The sequence below is a fragment of the Arthrobotrys flagrans genome (genome assembly GCF_004000055.1).
Source record: "Arthrobotrys flagrans strain CBS H-5679 chromosome Unknown unitig_0, whole genome shotgun sequence".
NCBI classification, from domain to species: domain Eukaryota; kingdom Fungi; phylum Ascomycota; class Orbiliomycetes; order Orbiliales; family Orbiliaceae; genus Arthrobotrys; species Arthrobotrys flagrans.
The window spans coordinates 4,880,635-4,894,291 of record NW_027137550.1 but is presented as its reverse complement, the minus strand read 5'-3'; the positions used below and the strand labels follow the sequence as shown (position 1 = coordinate 4,894,291).

General features: G+C 46.8%; 6 protein-coding genes across 6 annotated transcripts; 3 read left to right on the top strand and 3 right to left on the bottom strand.

The window, feature by feature from the left end:
* Positions 1-977: 977 nt before the first annotated feature.
* DFL_004465 (uncharacterized protein) lies at positions 978-3,015 on the top strand (the record flags this gene model as incomplete). Its single annotated transcript, XM_067633563.1, has 7 exons — positions 978-1,262; positions 1,329-1,773; positions 1,832-1,873; positions 1,926-2,287; positions 2,354-2,768; positions 2,821-2,891; positions 2,950-3,015. 7 exons carry the CDS (start codon positions 978-980, stop codon positions 3,013-3,015), a joined length of 1,686 nt encoding a protein of 561 aa, XP_067491719.1.
* A 107-nt stretch (positions 3,016-3,122) lies between these two features.
* Positions 3,123-4,895, bottom strand: DFL_004464 (uncharacterized protein; the record flags this gene model as incomplete). The annotated part of the gene is made up of 1 exon (XM_067633562.1): positions 3,123-4,895. One exon carries the CDS (start codon positions 4,893-4,895, stop codon positions 3,123-3,125), a length of 1,773 nt encoding a protein of 590 aa, XP_067491718.1.
* Positions 4,896-5,329: 434 nt separating this feature from the next.
* On the top strand, positions 5,330-5,596 carry DFL_004463 (uncharacterized protein; the record flags this gene model as incomplete). The annotated part of the gene is made up of 2 exons (XM_067633561.1): positions 5,330-5,427; positions 5,479-5,596. The coding sequence occupies 2 exons, from the start codon at positions 5,330-5,332 to the stop codon at positions 5,594-5,596; spliced, it is 216 nt and encodes a 71-aa protein (XP_067491717.1).
* A 1,643-nt stretch (positions 5,597-7,239) lies between these two features.
* On the bottom strand, positions 7,240-7,737 carry DFL_004462 (uncharacterized protein; the record flags this gene model as incomplete). The annotated part of the gene is made up of 1 exon (XM_067633560.1): positions 7,240-7,737. One exon carries the CDS (start codon positions 7,735-7,737, stop codon positions 7,240-7,242), a length of 498 nt encoding a protein of 165 aa, XP_067491716.1.
* A 1,341-nt stretch (positions 7,738-9,078) lies between these two features.
* On the top strand, positions 9,079-11,145 carry DFL_004461 (uncharacterized protein; the record flags this gene model as incomplete). Its single annotated transcript, XM_067633559.1, has 8 exons — positions 9,079-9,184; positions 9,273-9,317; positions 9,431-9,477; positions 9,545-9,625; positions 9,684-9,805; positions 9,867-10,700; positions 10,764-11,045; positions 11,124-11,145. The coding sequence occupies 8 exons, from the start codon at positions 9,079-9,081 to the stop codon at positions 11,143-11,145; spliced, it is 1,539 nt and encodes a 512-aa protein (XP_067491715.1).
* A 1,875-nt stretch (positions 11,146-13,020) lies between these two features.
* Positions 13,021-13,314, bottom strand: DFL_004460 (uncharacterized protein; the record flags this gene model as incomplete). Its single annotated transcript, XM_067633558.1, has 1 exon — positions 13,021-13,314. One exon carries the CDS (start codon positions 13,312-13,314, stop codon positions 13,021-13,023), a length of 294 nt encoding a protein of 97 aa, XP_067491714.1.
* Between the last annotated feature and the right edge of the window lie 343 nt (positions 13,315-13,657).

Below are 13,657 nucleotides of genomic sequence, written 5' to 3'. Positions count from 1 at the left end.
GGCTGCGTAGCAAATTTGCAGCGGTATCGAGATCCCCGAAACGGTTGAATCCATGAATGGAAAGGTAGACCAAAAATTAAACAAAGCAAAAAATAGAAAGATCGACGTGATATGGGCACCAGTTTCACGTGGATTCATGACAATCTGCCTTAATTTAGTTTAAATCGTGTTGTTAACGTTGGATTCCATATTAGGCTAGACTAGCAAACTTATCCAGGATCCTAGCCAAGTGCTTGACGGGAGCGTTGAAACTTTGGCCCTGCCACTGCTGGGCCTAGATCTGAAGATGAACTCGAAGGGTTATAGGGGCACGCTTCGATCGTGTACTTCGGATTCTTGTTACCTTAGTACTTGTACATCGGCTGGCTATCTGGTGTCGTTTTATACCCGATATTATGATATTTAAGACGTCGACGCCCACAGCATGCAGGGTGGTAATCCTGACTATGACTCCGACTCGCCGACATTTCGATTATGAGGAGCTGGAGCTATAGTATTACAAGCGTCACCGCCTCACTCGAGCTCTCAGACTCCCTTGTCCAACCGTATCATGTCAAAAAGTAATAACTAGACGGCCTGAGTCGTCAACTTAACAAGTTTCCCAATTCGGTCTGTGCAACCCCGGCGGACACTTGTGAATAAATGGGGAAGGTCTAGATCCTTGGATCTTGAATGCTACACTACCTGCGGCGCAGCTAGCAGAGTACAGATACGATGACGATAAGCTGGCTGTGCGGCTGCGCCGATAAGATATGCACATGCACATGTGCGTCTATCCGGTACCGTATAGTATTGTAATGAGGCTAACGGCGGCGTTTTATGCGCCTCGCTATTGATATTGACTTACTCTCAGTTGCTCTCAGAAGAACAATTGTATTAATATCTGCCATATCCTTTCCACATTTTTAGAGTAACAAGAGGAAATACTTCATAAGACATATAGTCTGGAAGCATCACACCATTATATTTACGTCCCAATGCCATCGTGGCAGGAAATCGCCGCTGAACGGCAAGCCCACCGGGAAAACACCATCGAAGCCCTCGCGAAACTCCCCGATCCAATCATAATCCCAGACTTCGGCGATCCTTCCAAATTACCACTCAACGTCTACAAAACATGTCAATACTATTTAACACCACGAGAAATTGAAATCACTGAAGCAAATCCCATAGCTTTGCTCGCACGGTTGGCAAATAGCACATACACCGCTGTCGACGTTACCAGGGCGTTCTTAAAACGTGCCGCCATTGCACAAAAACTCGTATGCCCTTATATCCTCCCCTATTAGTGCAGTAAGCAATATATATTAACCTAACTTCCTATCAAGACAAATTGTACCACCGAACTCCTCCCCTCCCTCGCCCTCACCCGCGCTGCAGAACTAGACGCCAGCCTCAAAACCCACAAAACGCCCCTCGGCCCCCTCCACGGGCTCCCAATATCCATAAAAGAGCATATAGGCCTCAAAGGCCACGATCTAAACGCCGGTTTCTGTGGCTGGGTCGGAAACACCGCCTTCGAAACCGCGGATATCTTAAAACCATTATATGACGCGGGATGTATCTTTTACGTTCGAACAACGCAACCACAGACGTTGATGCATTTGGAAACTTCAAACAATTTGTATGGAGTTACGGTTAATGGGTTTAACAGGAATTTGTCCAGTGGGGGAAGTAGTGGTGGGGAGGGGGCTTTGATCGGGTTGAGGGGCAGTTGTTTGGGGGTTGGGACGGATATCGGGGGGAGTATTAGGAGTCCCGCTGCGAATAATGGTATGAAATTAAGTCAACCCACACCATCAAAGAAACCGCTGCTCATTCAAGACTCTAGGGGTTTATGGGCTGAGGCCCACGAGTCATCGACTGCCAATGGGTAGGTCTTTCGGAACAAATATATATGTATTTCGAGGCTGACTCGTGTGCAGGCAGCCAGTCAGCAACAATGCAAGGCGAGGAACATATCGTCCCCGTCGTGGGTCCACTTTCCACCCATCTTCCGGCCCTGTCGCTCTTCATGTCCGTAGCCATCGGCTCGAAACCTTGGCTGTCTGACCCCACGCTGGTACCCCTTCCTTGGCGGGAAGAATCACATTTCCCACTTAATGCTGTAACAGGTAAGATGAAGAAGATAAAAGTCGGCGTTATGAAGTGGGATGGTGTTGTTATGCCGCATCCGCCGGTGTTAAGGGCTATCGATGAGGTTGTGAAGAAATTGCGGGTGTGGAAGGATGAATTTGAAATTGTGGAGTGGAAGGAGACGAAGGCGGCGCAGGCTTGGGATATTATTGTAAACCTCCCTCACCACTTCCCCATATTTAGTTTACGAGGAGGGTAGAACTAACCATGAGAACAGTCCGCGCTCTACTTCGCAGACGGCGGCAAAGAAGAACGAGCAGCAATGGCCGAAACCAACGAACCAGTCCTTCCACTATCAGAATGGATCTTAACGCAACCCAAAGTCCCAAAGCCACCAGGGCACTCAGTTCACGATATTTGGGGATTAACAATCGAACGAGACGATTTTAGAAGAGAGTTCGTGTCGAGGTGGAATGACAGCGGGATTGATGTTTTGTTATGTCCTGTTGGGCCCGGGGTGGCACCGAGACTAAATACGGCGAAGTACTGGGGTTATACGAGTTTGTGGAATTTGGTGGATTACCCGGCTGTTGTGTTCCCGGTTGGGAAGGTTGGGAAGGAGGATGAGGGGAAATGGGAGTATGCTAGTGGGAAGGGGGCGGGGGAGAAGGATAGGTGGAATATGGAGCTTTGTGAGCGGAATAGTCCTACGCTAGGGGTGGTGTAAGTGCTAATGAGATATAGGGGACCCGGAGTATTACAAAGATGCACCTATTAGTTTGCAATTGGTAGGAAGGAGATTTGATGATGAGAAGGTCAGTACACCTGCTTCCTGAAGGATCTTGATCGTATCAACTAATTTGGGGACCCCAGATTCTCGAAGCGTTGAATATCATACAGGGCAAGATTGGTTTACCATTTGTGGATCTTACGCAATAGGCGGTTTTGATCAGGAGTTACGAGAATTATTTGTTATTTTATCTAACTAAAATTGATGAATTTGGAGGCATAAGTGGGCGAAACTATTATGCAACTGTTAGAGCAAACTAATAACCCCTTATGCTGCCTTTCGTCATAAACATATGAAATCCATAATTACAATCATCAGTACAGCGCCACGTCGAACGAAGTCGAATTTCCTTATCTAGGTTTTTAAACTTTCGACATTCCGAGCAAGTACCAGTTGGTGCATTGCGATAGTTTTCCCAGCTCCAGTCACCCCAACCGTGGAATATTAGACGGCGGGCTTCTGCTATGTACCTTGGTTTTCTATATCTAGTGTTTTGGAGGACGTAGATTAGAATTCGGTTAATGATAGAGGAAGGTAGGTTTTGTAAACCTCGGGTTGTTTTGGGTGGCAAGGGAATGGTTGGTTCGTAGCGGATGATGTTGAGTGATTGTTGATGTCTTTCGGGGTTTAGAGGAATTAAACGTTGTTGTATATGCATGTGCTGGGATATAGGTCGGTGTGTTGGTGTGGAAAGACGCTTTTGGTAGCGGTTCAGCTGTCTTTCTCCTAGATCAGGTCTGATACTTCCGATTTGCATCTCGGATGCGAGGACGAGAGAAAAGTGAATATGGGAGTCATAAGCTGGCACCGGGGTGAATGCTCCGATTATAGTGAATTTTACACTGACGATACCGCACCCGCGACAGCCGGGTTTGGTAAGTATTGGGTTTTCGCTCGGTTCGCCCAGACGGGATTTGAACGGACGGTTTTGTGCGCAGTCGCATGTTTTTCTGGACCAGAAGATACGGGGGGCCTCGGAGCGTCTGAGGGGGAGGAAACAGTGTCGACAAAGAGTGTCGTAGAAATATGGTTCGTCGATAGGGTCTTGATCCCGTTCTGGGTCGAAGCTGGGGTCGATACCGTTGTTTAGATTAAGTTTATAGAATTTAACAACGTTATCAAGTGGCTCGAGTGTAGTCGGCTGACTCGCGGATGACGGCCGTGAGATTTTCTTAGGATCGTTAAGAGGTGTTTTTCGATATCCCGCAAGGAATTTCGTATGTGGGATAATAAAAGGCGCGCCTCTAGGAATTTTCGGAGGACCGTCCCTTACCGCTGCCCAATCCCCATCAGCATAATAATCTCCATAAAATCTGTAGGCACCCGTTGGTGCGTTTTCTTTGAGGTAGTTGTCCTTAAGTAAAGATGCGGGACAGCGGTGGTGTTCACACCAGATGGTTTTGTACGTTCCATAATCCGAGTTACCGAGTGGAGAGTTATTCCATGGAATATATGATAGTGTATCACCGGGTACGAAGCGTTCGTAACAGCCTGAGGTTTCTGGGAATCCGGCTGTGGGTGCCGGAGTGGCAGATTGAAACGGATAGAGCGATGCAGGGTAGAACACACCGGTTCTGTAGTCCAAGATAAGAGCTGAGGGACAAGTTGGGGGGCATAAGGGGTGGAGACAGTAGGAGCATCTTCCTTCCCAGGAATTACGGCCTTCTGGGTCAAGGTTGAGGTTGAAGATTGACTTTTTGTTGCTTTTGCTGCTGCTGTTGTTGCCGGGCAGACAGCGTTCGTAGGCTTGGCTTCTACATTCTGGTCCTGGCGAGGTTTCTGAAGATGGATCTGGGCAGATATAACGGATGGATTTGGTGGTTAGGGAGAGGGATACTATATCTGCGTAGGAGAGGTGGGTGAGGATTAGGTTGAAGATATCGAGGGGCAGGTTGAGGAAGTGTGAGTCTGGGCGGAAAGATTCCGGCTTTTGGGTATAGTTGTTTTTACGGGATGAGGAGACTTCGCCATCACACGTTCTGATTATGTGAAGTCTTTTGAGTGTTCTTTTGAATATTTTCTTTGGCATATTGGAATCCAAATTTCTCCTGGATTAGAGATTTAATTTCTCCTTGTCGGGCGGCAGGGGTGGGCGGTGTGTTGGTAATGTTGTATTTACGAGGCGAGAGGGTAGGAGGTGCCTGCAAAAGCTAGTACTGATGAAGATGGCGGTTACGGTTGGAAAGAGAAGGATGCATCCTACTTATGCATCAATCGCCCTTCAGCTTGCATCGCTGAAGTTCCGAGGGAAAGTCGGTATCAACCTACCAACGTCTCCGACAAGACGGGGTTCTGCGCAAAGATATATCAAACAATGAGGCTGAATGCTGAAGGATCCTAGCGAAGTCCAACAGCAATGCACAAAACTTTTCAAATTTCTTGGAAATCCTCGTATTTGGGCTTTCTGAATTTTCTTTTAATGAAGATTTCGAGTATTTGTAAACTAAAGTTATTGGTTACATCATGTTATGTCTTACGATGGTATCTGGTGGTGTTGCCTCGTGTGCGGGGAATTCCGAGCAGGGATCTATATTTGGAGACTGTGGTGCGGCTATTAGAAGGTGATAGCTGAACGATAATTTATTATATTGCTGAAACTGATAGAGTCGCAGGTTACAAGGATCATACGCAGACAACTATCGCCCCCAAAATATCACCATTCGCTCGATCACGAGGGCCGAACTTCCACCGATTTATCAGGGATATCAGCCTTATCGCCCGAAGGAATAAATGGAGACCAACCCTGTAGTGTCGGTCGATGTTTAGTCATAGTGCGCACCTGAACGATTTCCGAGATGTCGTTCAAATTGTACCGGATCAACTAGCGTGACGAATCTCCTGGCGACATAGTTTGTCGTAGAAAAAAGGTTTACCAGTTTCTCTGTTTATTGGTACAGTAGTAACTACTTGTGTTTTGTCGCCCGTTAAATTATCCTCAGTGAATTTAGAGGGCAACTAGAGTTCTTGGCTATGAAACGCCGAGGGGCCTCTTCGTACGACTAGCCATCCCCATAAGCGTCGTAATCTTCGTTGAAGCGGTAAGCGCCCATTCGCGCGTTCTTCTTTTCGTAGTTGCTATTCATAAGCGACGGAGGATAGCGGAGATGCTTGCACCAATAGTTTTGTATACTGCCGGCATTGGTGCTCGAGGATTACAGTTGAATCCGCGGATATTTGACTCAGCGGGTGAGTTATCCCAGTCGCACGGCTTCTTGCCAGGTTCAAAATGTGTGCTGTACGTGGAGTTTTCATCAAACCCTTCAGTTGGGGCAGGTGAAGCCTTATGCCCTGGATATAGTGAGGCAGGGAAGAAAATGCCCGTTCTGTAGTCAAGAAAGAGGGCGGTGGAGCAGGTTGGCGGGTAAAGTGGGTGGACACAGTAAGAACAATTTCCTGGTGAAATAGATGCATGGGTTTTGCGAGGGAGTAGCTCCTCGTAGATGGTTCCTGCTACGCCATGCAAAGGTGGTTTCGGAGCGAGATGACGAAGCCGTTTGGTGGTCAAGGAGAGCCTCAGTAGGTCACAATATGCGAGTTCTTTTGAAATTAAATTAATTATATCGAGAGGCAGGTCTAAAAATAACGGTTTTGGCGGGGCGGGTGGGCATCGGGAACTCCGAGTGTGAGATAGGAGGTGTGAGGCTTCCTGAAAGTACTAGGGATCAACAAAGCCCACGTCATGAAGAGTGAGGTCGATTACATCGTCTATTACGACAGTCGAGGGATATTGTAGGTTGATTTGTCGCTTAGGGGAGTTAGCGGAGAACGGTCGGGCCACGAAGAATTTCCATATTCTTTTCAGATCTTCCGGGGTCTTTGGGCACAAGAAGTTTTGGTGCCCAAGATAGTACAGGAAAAAATTTAGCCTCCATTTCGACTGCAAGTGGGAGACGGAACAAAAGCCCAAAGCCCGAAGAACTCGAACAATCGCCGTAACGTTCTTTCTGTTGGAATACCTCGATCATTGTGAATCTGACAATGGCAGAGCCAGGCCGCGGCTCTTCAGCCGAGGTTTTGAGTTTCTTGTGGTCTTCGTGACACATGCAATTGATGTTGAAGCGGGTAGAAGGATTATAATTTTTATGATCGGGTAGGCAACAGCGGCGACATATGGTATCATAGAAAGTCGTTTGGTGAATCGGTATTAGATCAAGAGCATCATTGAATCCGAAGTCATGATCAGAGGCATCGGGGATGTAATATGCTGTTACCTCGATTTGTTTCTCAGAAGTATAGTCACGGTACTCCGCTTCCGACGATGGGGCCCAATCCATCGATTACTTTGGAAGCCTCGATAGAAGCGGTAAGCTCCTAGCGAAGGGTTTTCAATCTTCTCGTTTTCCGTAATATGAGAGGCAGGGCACCGGTGGTGTTCACCAGATGGTTTTGTAGCCTGGTTCCTGCCGTGATTTAGTCTGCGGGTCTGGGAAATTGTCGTAGTCTGGCCCGTAAAACCTGCCCGAGTTTTCCCTACGCCCTCGGAAATGGGTATCAAGTCTAGTTGTTTCGGGAAAGCCTTTGGTCAGCACTGCAGTAGCGTCGTGTATTGGGTAGAGGGATGCAGGCAAGAAGATCCCGGTTCTGTAATCTAGGAACAGAGCTGTAGCGCAAGTCGGAGGGCATAGCTGTTCCAAACAATAAGAGCAGTGCGCCAATTCTTCTACTTTAGAAATTGACTCTTCACCAAGGTGGTCGTCGGCCCCGGAAGCGATTTCAGAAACGTTGGGATCTGATTCGCGGACATTAGTATTTGGAGAGGGTGCTATTTCAGTCTCTTCTGTTGCCACGATGCTCTCAGCCTCCCGAGGAGGGCCGGCTGCCTCGTGGTTTGTTCGAATTCCGTATATCTTCCGACGGGTACTTGTAACCATTGTCACGATATTAGATCTCCGGTTGTGTTAACGCTTGATTGTCTGAAATAGTGTTGAATATGTGTTATTTTAGTGTGGCAGAAATTGTGGCTTGAACAGCGATGTCGGGGAATTCAAAGTGCAAACAAGGTTAAGTCGTTCTTATACATCGATGTGACGACTCAGATTGTATCTTCGGTACGCGATACCCATCGTTATAGAACGGACACATCACAGATAGGCTGATTGGCCTGGCGACAATTGCAACGTGATTGACCTGTGACAAAAAAAGTGACTACCCACTTTGTGGCGTCGATAGGACTCTGTGGCTGTGGCGCATGATGTTTCCAGCACCAACCCGAGGCATGCCCAGTATCTTTTGAGTGCAGCTTCGGCGATTAGTCGAAGATCTATCGCCGCGAGAGGTATTCGCAAAAGTTCGATTGGTTAAACCGGCACGACGCGAAAAGGGTTACTCCCATTCGCCTGTTCTTGAGAATTTCAGGGTCCTCCTTGCTCCTCACGCGTAGCTTAGGATTCCTCGCCTCGTCTCGATGGTCGCGGGGACCAAACGGCCACCGAGTTAATTGTTGAGCGTTAGTAATGCCTCTACCAGCCTCTGTACTAACGAGTCCGGAGTACTTTTCGGCGGCATGTAAGTCAAGCAACTAACAGACGTTGAGAGACCGGTAAAAAAAAAAAAAAAAGAACAGTCGTCATAGGTTTGAACCAGCGACTTGGCGTGCAGCCCGAACAGCGGAGAAGACGGAGCATCGACCTGCCATTTCAAAAGGCGATTTCCCAGTTGATCGTAGCCTAGGGAATTGGTTGAATTCATGAAATGCATTGGGAAAAGTCCGGTGGCGTTTGGTCTGGTCCGTGCTGATATTTAGATATCCATCCAAGCTCCGCTGCCGCAGGATGCTGAAGCACTTAAAGATCTCTGTACTTGTGCATACATCGCTGTATCAAATTAGTTAGAATCAATGGGTGGTTTAGAGTGGAGGTAGTGGTAGTTAAACAGGCATGTTCGGCCCCCACCAACTTTTGAATTGATTAGGTTTGGTGAGCTCTATCACTTGTTCTCACTGCCACCACCTCTGCAATAAACAACCTCTGCGAATATCGCCGATAGCAGCATACTTTTCCTTTATCCGCTACAAAAAGGAAAAAACCAAAGCTACCGTTCGTTCCAGACAGCTGCCCCAGCTAGTTCTATTTAAACTAGCCAATTGTCCCCTCACAGGTATTGTTGCTGTTCCATCTTCATCTTTCTTCTACCAACCTTTTGTTTCAGTTGGTGCTTTTGAAGAACCATCAGCATTCAAAACAGCAAAGTTTACCTCGAGAAAACACGTCGAAATGGCTCTCTCCAACATCAAGACCACCTACGAGTGGACTTCCGCTCTAAACATCAATCATGTTCCCGAGAAGAACTTCCGAAGAACCTCAATCATCTGTACCATTGGTTAGTATGGCCTTTCCATTACGTAGGGACTTGCTATGGAGGGGTAGTTGGCTGACAGCGGGGTTCTCACCTCCCAACATTGAACTAGGCCCCAAGACGAACTCAGTTGAGAAGATAAACACCTTGCGAAAATGTAGGCTCTCCACTTTTGTCTTGAAACCGTCTAATTGAGATGTCGATGCTCTTTGTGGAAGTGGTTGGGTAATAGTGGGGGCATGGCGGGGCTAACCAGGATTCCCAAAACAGGTGGTCTGAACATCGTTCGCATGAACTTCTCACACGGCTCTTATGAGGTATGGTCTATAACAAGCTCTTCTTCGGCTCTAGGATTCTTCCTAACTTCTATCCTCATCATAATAGTACCACCAGAGCGTTATCGACAATGCCAAAGAGGCTGAACGCCAACAAGCAGGCCGCCCCCTGGCCGTCGCTCTTGATACCGTACGATTCCCCCTAACCGATACAACCACGATACCAAACAGGGCTAACCATGCCATAGAAAGGGCCTGAGATCAGAACAGGAAACACTGTCGGCGATGCCGATATTCCAATCTCGGCCGGCGATCAGATCACTATCACCACCGATGAACAATACAAGACTGCCTCCAATAACAAGAACATGTATGGCACGCCACTATCAGATGTAAATCACAAAATGGGAAGCTAACAGACGGTTATTCAGGTATGTCGACTACAAGAACATCGCCAAAGTTATCGAGGAAGGTCGCATTATCTACGTCGATGACGGCGTCCTCTCCTTCAAAGTTCTCAAGATCGTCGATGAGCAAAATATCCTCTGCGAGTGCTTGAACAACGGCAAGATCTCTTCCAGAAAGGGTGTCAACCTCCCCGGTACCGATGTCGACCTTCCAGCTCTCTCTGAGAAGGATAAGGCAGATCTCAGATTCGGTGTCAAGAATGGCGTCGATATGGTTTTTGCCAGCTTTATCCGTCGTGCCGATGACGTCCGTGCTATCCGAGAGGTCCTTGGCGAAGAAGGCAAGGAAATTCAAATCATCTCCAAGATCGAGAATCAACAAGGTGTCAACAACTTTGATGAAATTCTCAAGGAGACTGACGGTGTCATGGTCGCCCGTGGTGACCTCGGTATCGAAATTCCTCCAGCCCAGGTCTTCATGGCCCAGAAGATGATGATCGCCAAGTGCAATCTTGCCGGAAAGCCCGTCGTCTGCGCTACCCAAATGCTTGAGTCGATGACATACAACCCCCGCCCGACCCGTGCCGAAGTCTCGGATGTCGGAAATGCTGTTCTCGACGGTGCGGATTGCGTTATGCTCAGCGGTGAGACCGCTAAGGGAAATTACCCAGAAGCCGCGGTTACTATGATGCACGAGACTTGCTTGATTGCGGAAACCGCTATCAATTACGTTTCCCTGTTCAACGACCTTCGTAGCTTGACAGTTCGTCCAACCGAGACTAATGAAACTTGTTCCATCGCTGCTGTCAACGCCTCCTTGGAGCAACAGGCTGCCGCCATTGTCGTCCTTTCCACTTCGTGAGTCTCCAATCTTGAATTCGTTGTCTCATCATCGTGACCATACTAACAATCATGATCTAGCGGCAACACTGCTCGCCTCCTCTCCAAATACCGCCCAACTTGTCCAATCCTCATGGTTACCCGCAATGCCGCCGCTGCTCGCCGTGCTCACTTGTACCGTGGTGTTTACCCATTTCAGTACCCCGAAGCTAAACCCGACTTCAGCGTTGTTGTCTGGCAGGAGGATGTCGACAAGCGTTTGAAGTGGGGTATTGAGGAGGGTGTCAAGTTGGGATTGTTCGCTAAGGGAGATGTTGTCATCGCTGTACAGGGGTGGAAGGGTGGTTTGGGTCATACGAACACGTGAGTTTTTCCCACTATGCATCACTATACGCCAATGTCTTGCAGAAAAGATCGCTAACAATGATTCTTTACGAATAGCCTTCGTATCGTCACGGCGTAAATTGAAACAAAGACTCCATTGTTTTTTTCAAGTTCTTATTGTTCTCTTTACCATTGACGAAAATTCAAAAATGAAGAGAGGAGAGGATATTAGAAGGTGCAGAAAAGGAAGAATACAAACAAGCGAGAGCGTGCCGATTGGTTAACTAAACTACTGTGTTTTCTTCTTGGTCGGACTGTAGACTTTTTCAGGCTCTTCGTCTTGCGTGGCTTCGTTTCTTTTCTTCTTTTGATAAACCAAGCGAAGACTGAAAAGCCTGGGGTTATTTCTGTCCTTTCGTTCTTTCTTTTTTTTTTCTTTTTTTTGGGCCGAACTTTTCTATTCTTTGTAATGAAGGTCGTGAGAAACCTTTAGAAATGGATAAACGGAATTCCTGTCAACTTTTTCTTTTTTAGATACCGTAGACAGTCCGTTGATATAAGCCACGCGATTCACTGTGCTTGAATCGATCCCACGTCTTTACTTTGGGATGCAAATAGGTAACACGAAGGTTTTATTCATGGTGTCAAGGTGGCGCAAATGCTCAAGTGACGTGGAATGATTCTTGCAAACCACTCCTTTCCGACGGCCCAATCGGTCAATATCGTGGAGATTACTCTTGCAAACTCCCCAGACAAGGAGACTGCCATTTTAGCTGGTCGATTTCCCAAGTATACAGAGCCTTTTGCACTCGTCTAAATTCCCATTCCCTCATGCCATCTAGATATCAAATTTCTATCGAAAATCCGGGGCCTAAATTCGACCTAACGGGTGTGTCACACAGAAACAGAGGAATGATATGCGAGATCGTGGCACGGTGGGACGTCTAAACTGTTTGCTGGGTGGCTTGGCGATATACATCAGTTCAGTGATTCGTCGGATTCGATTCCTCAGATCCCTATACGCCGTTTTCGATTTTGAAAATCACGAAATAAGCCTCGCACCGGTTCTGTTCAATGTGGCCGAATAAAATATCATAGAATTCGGATACAACAGACAATCGATCGAAGAATTAGGTCCCAGCAAAGGAAATACCGCTCCCGGTCACTGTGACGATATTTGCGGTGTTTCTTCTGGCTATCATGTTAGCTATTGGGTTTCTCACCCCAGGCATGGCTATATTGACTACCCTGTCTCAGGTACTCGGAAATATGCAGTCACCAACTGCACCAGAAATCGGAGGAATAGTGGAGCCAGCTAAACAACGACAACATCAAATAGCAGCGACAGAAAGAAGGTCCGTACGGAGTGGGTAGATATAATCCGATCCTACTACCTGGGAGGACCATGGCGTCATCTTGTAGACCTATCATCAAAAAAGATCTACAAATGTGTGAGAACAATTGATTAAACTGTACAATCGCCTCGAGGTCCAGGCGCTGGTGACAAAACTCACGAATGTACATGTACTTGCCAGAACTGGCTAAAACATCTAAGGGGCGCAAAATTTGGTCTCGTACCTAGATATCACAACGGGAGAAGGGAGGTTCTATCTATCTCCATCAAAATTTCGGATATTCTATATACTTCAACTATTCTATTGTTCCATAGCCAAACCATCTTTGTAAAGTATTATGAAGCATACAACGGGTGCTCTGGATATAGAACATTTACTTCTTCGCTGATCAAGAAATCCTTGGTGTAAAATTACTCGGTAAACTTTTTCACGGTCAAATCCTGAGGGCCAGCAAAGAAGAAAAATACTAGAAAAAAAATTATTTTTTTTTTTTGTCGCTTTTTATGTTACATCTTCGACCGAAACTCAAAGAAAACTATCAACAATACCAACAAAATAATACAGGAACAATCTATGACATATCCCACTCTATAATTCTAAAACTTAACTCCATACTGCAACTATCGTCTTAACTACCATAGCAAAATCCCTGGCAGGAATTAGTCCCGTCGTCGAAGTCGTCGAAGCCCGATCTGATTAAGGCCCCAATCGAAGAATTGCGCGACAGGATGTGGTCCAAATCCAGGAACATTTTGTATGTTATTCAAAGAGTTGGCAATTGGTTGTGGTACGTATTGATTTATCATATCCTGCCCCCATTGTTGGACGCCCGATCCAATGTTGCTCTGGAATTGATTGTCTGGTGAGACTTGGAATTGAGGGTTTGGGAGGGGAGCCGCGTTGACCATAGCGGTAGCGGAGAGGATGGAGACGATGATGGTGGTGGCCTTCATTTTGTAGATTGGGTGTTGATTAATTCGAGGGTTTGGGTACTGTTGTCCGTGGTTTTGTAGGATTGTAGGTTATTGTGATTCTCGTCGAGGAAGGCAAAGAAGTTTTCCGAGAGGTACGATGAAGTTATGTCAATATAAAAAGGGTTTTTTTGTGGACGTTATGAAAGAAGAATGAAAATTTGAGAGTGACCAGCACTTTGCTCAAAACCTGCCAGAGGTGAGAAGAGAAGAGAAGTTTGGAGATTGGGTTGATTGCTTGCTTGATTGATCGACTGATGATGATAAAAAATTTGATTTGACGGGAAATCATGGATGCTTATATACATGTTGAATATACACTTTA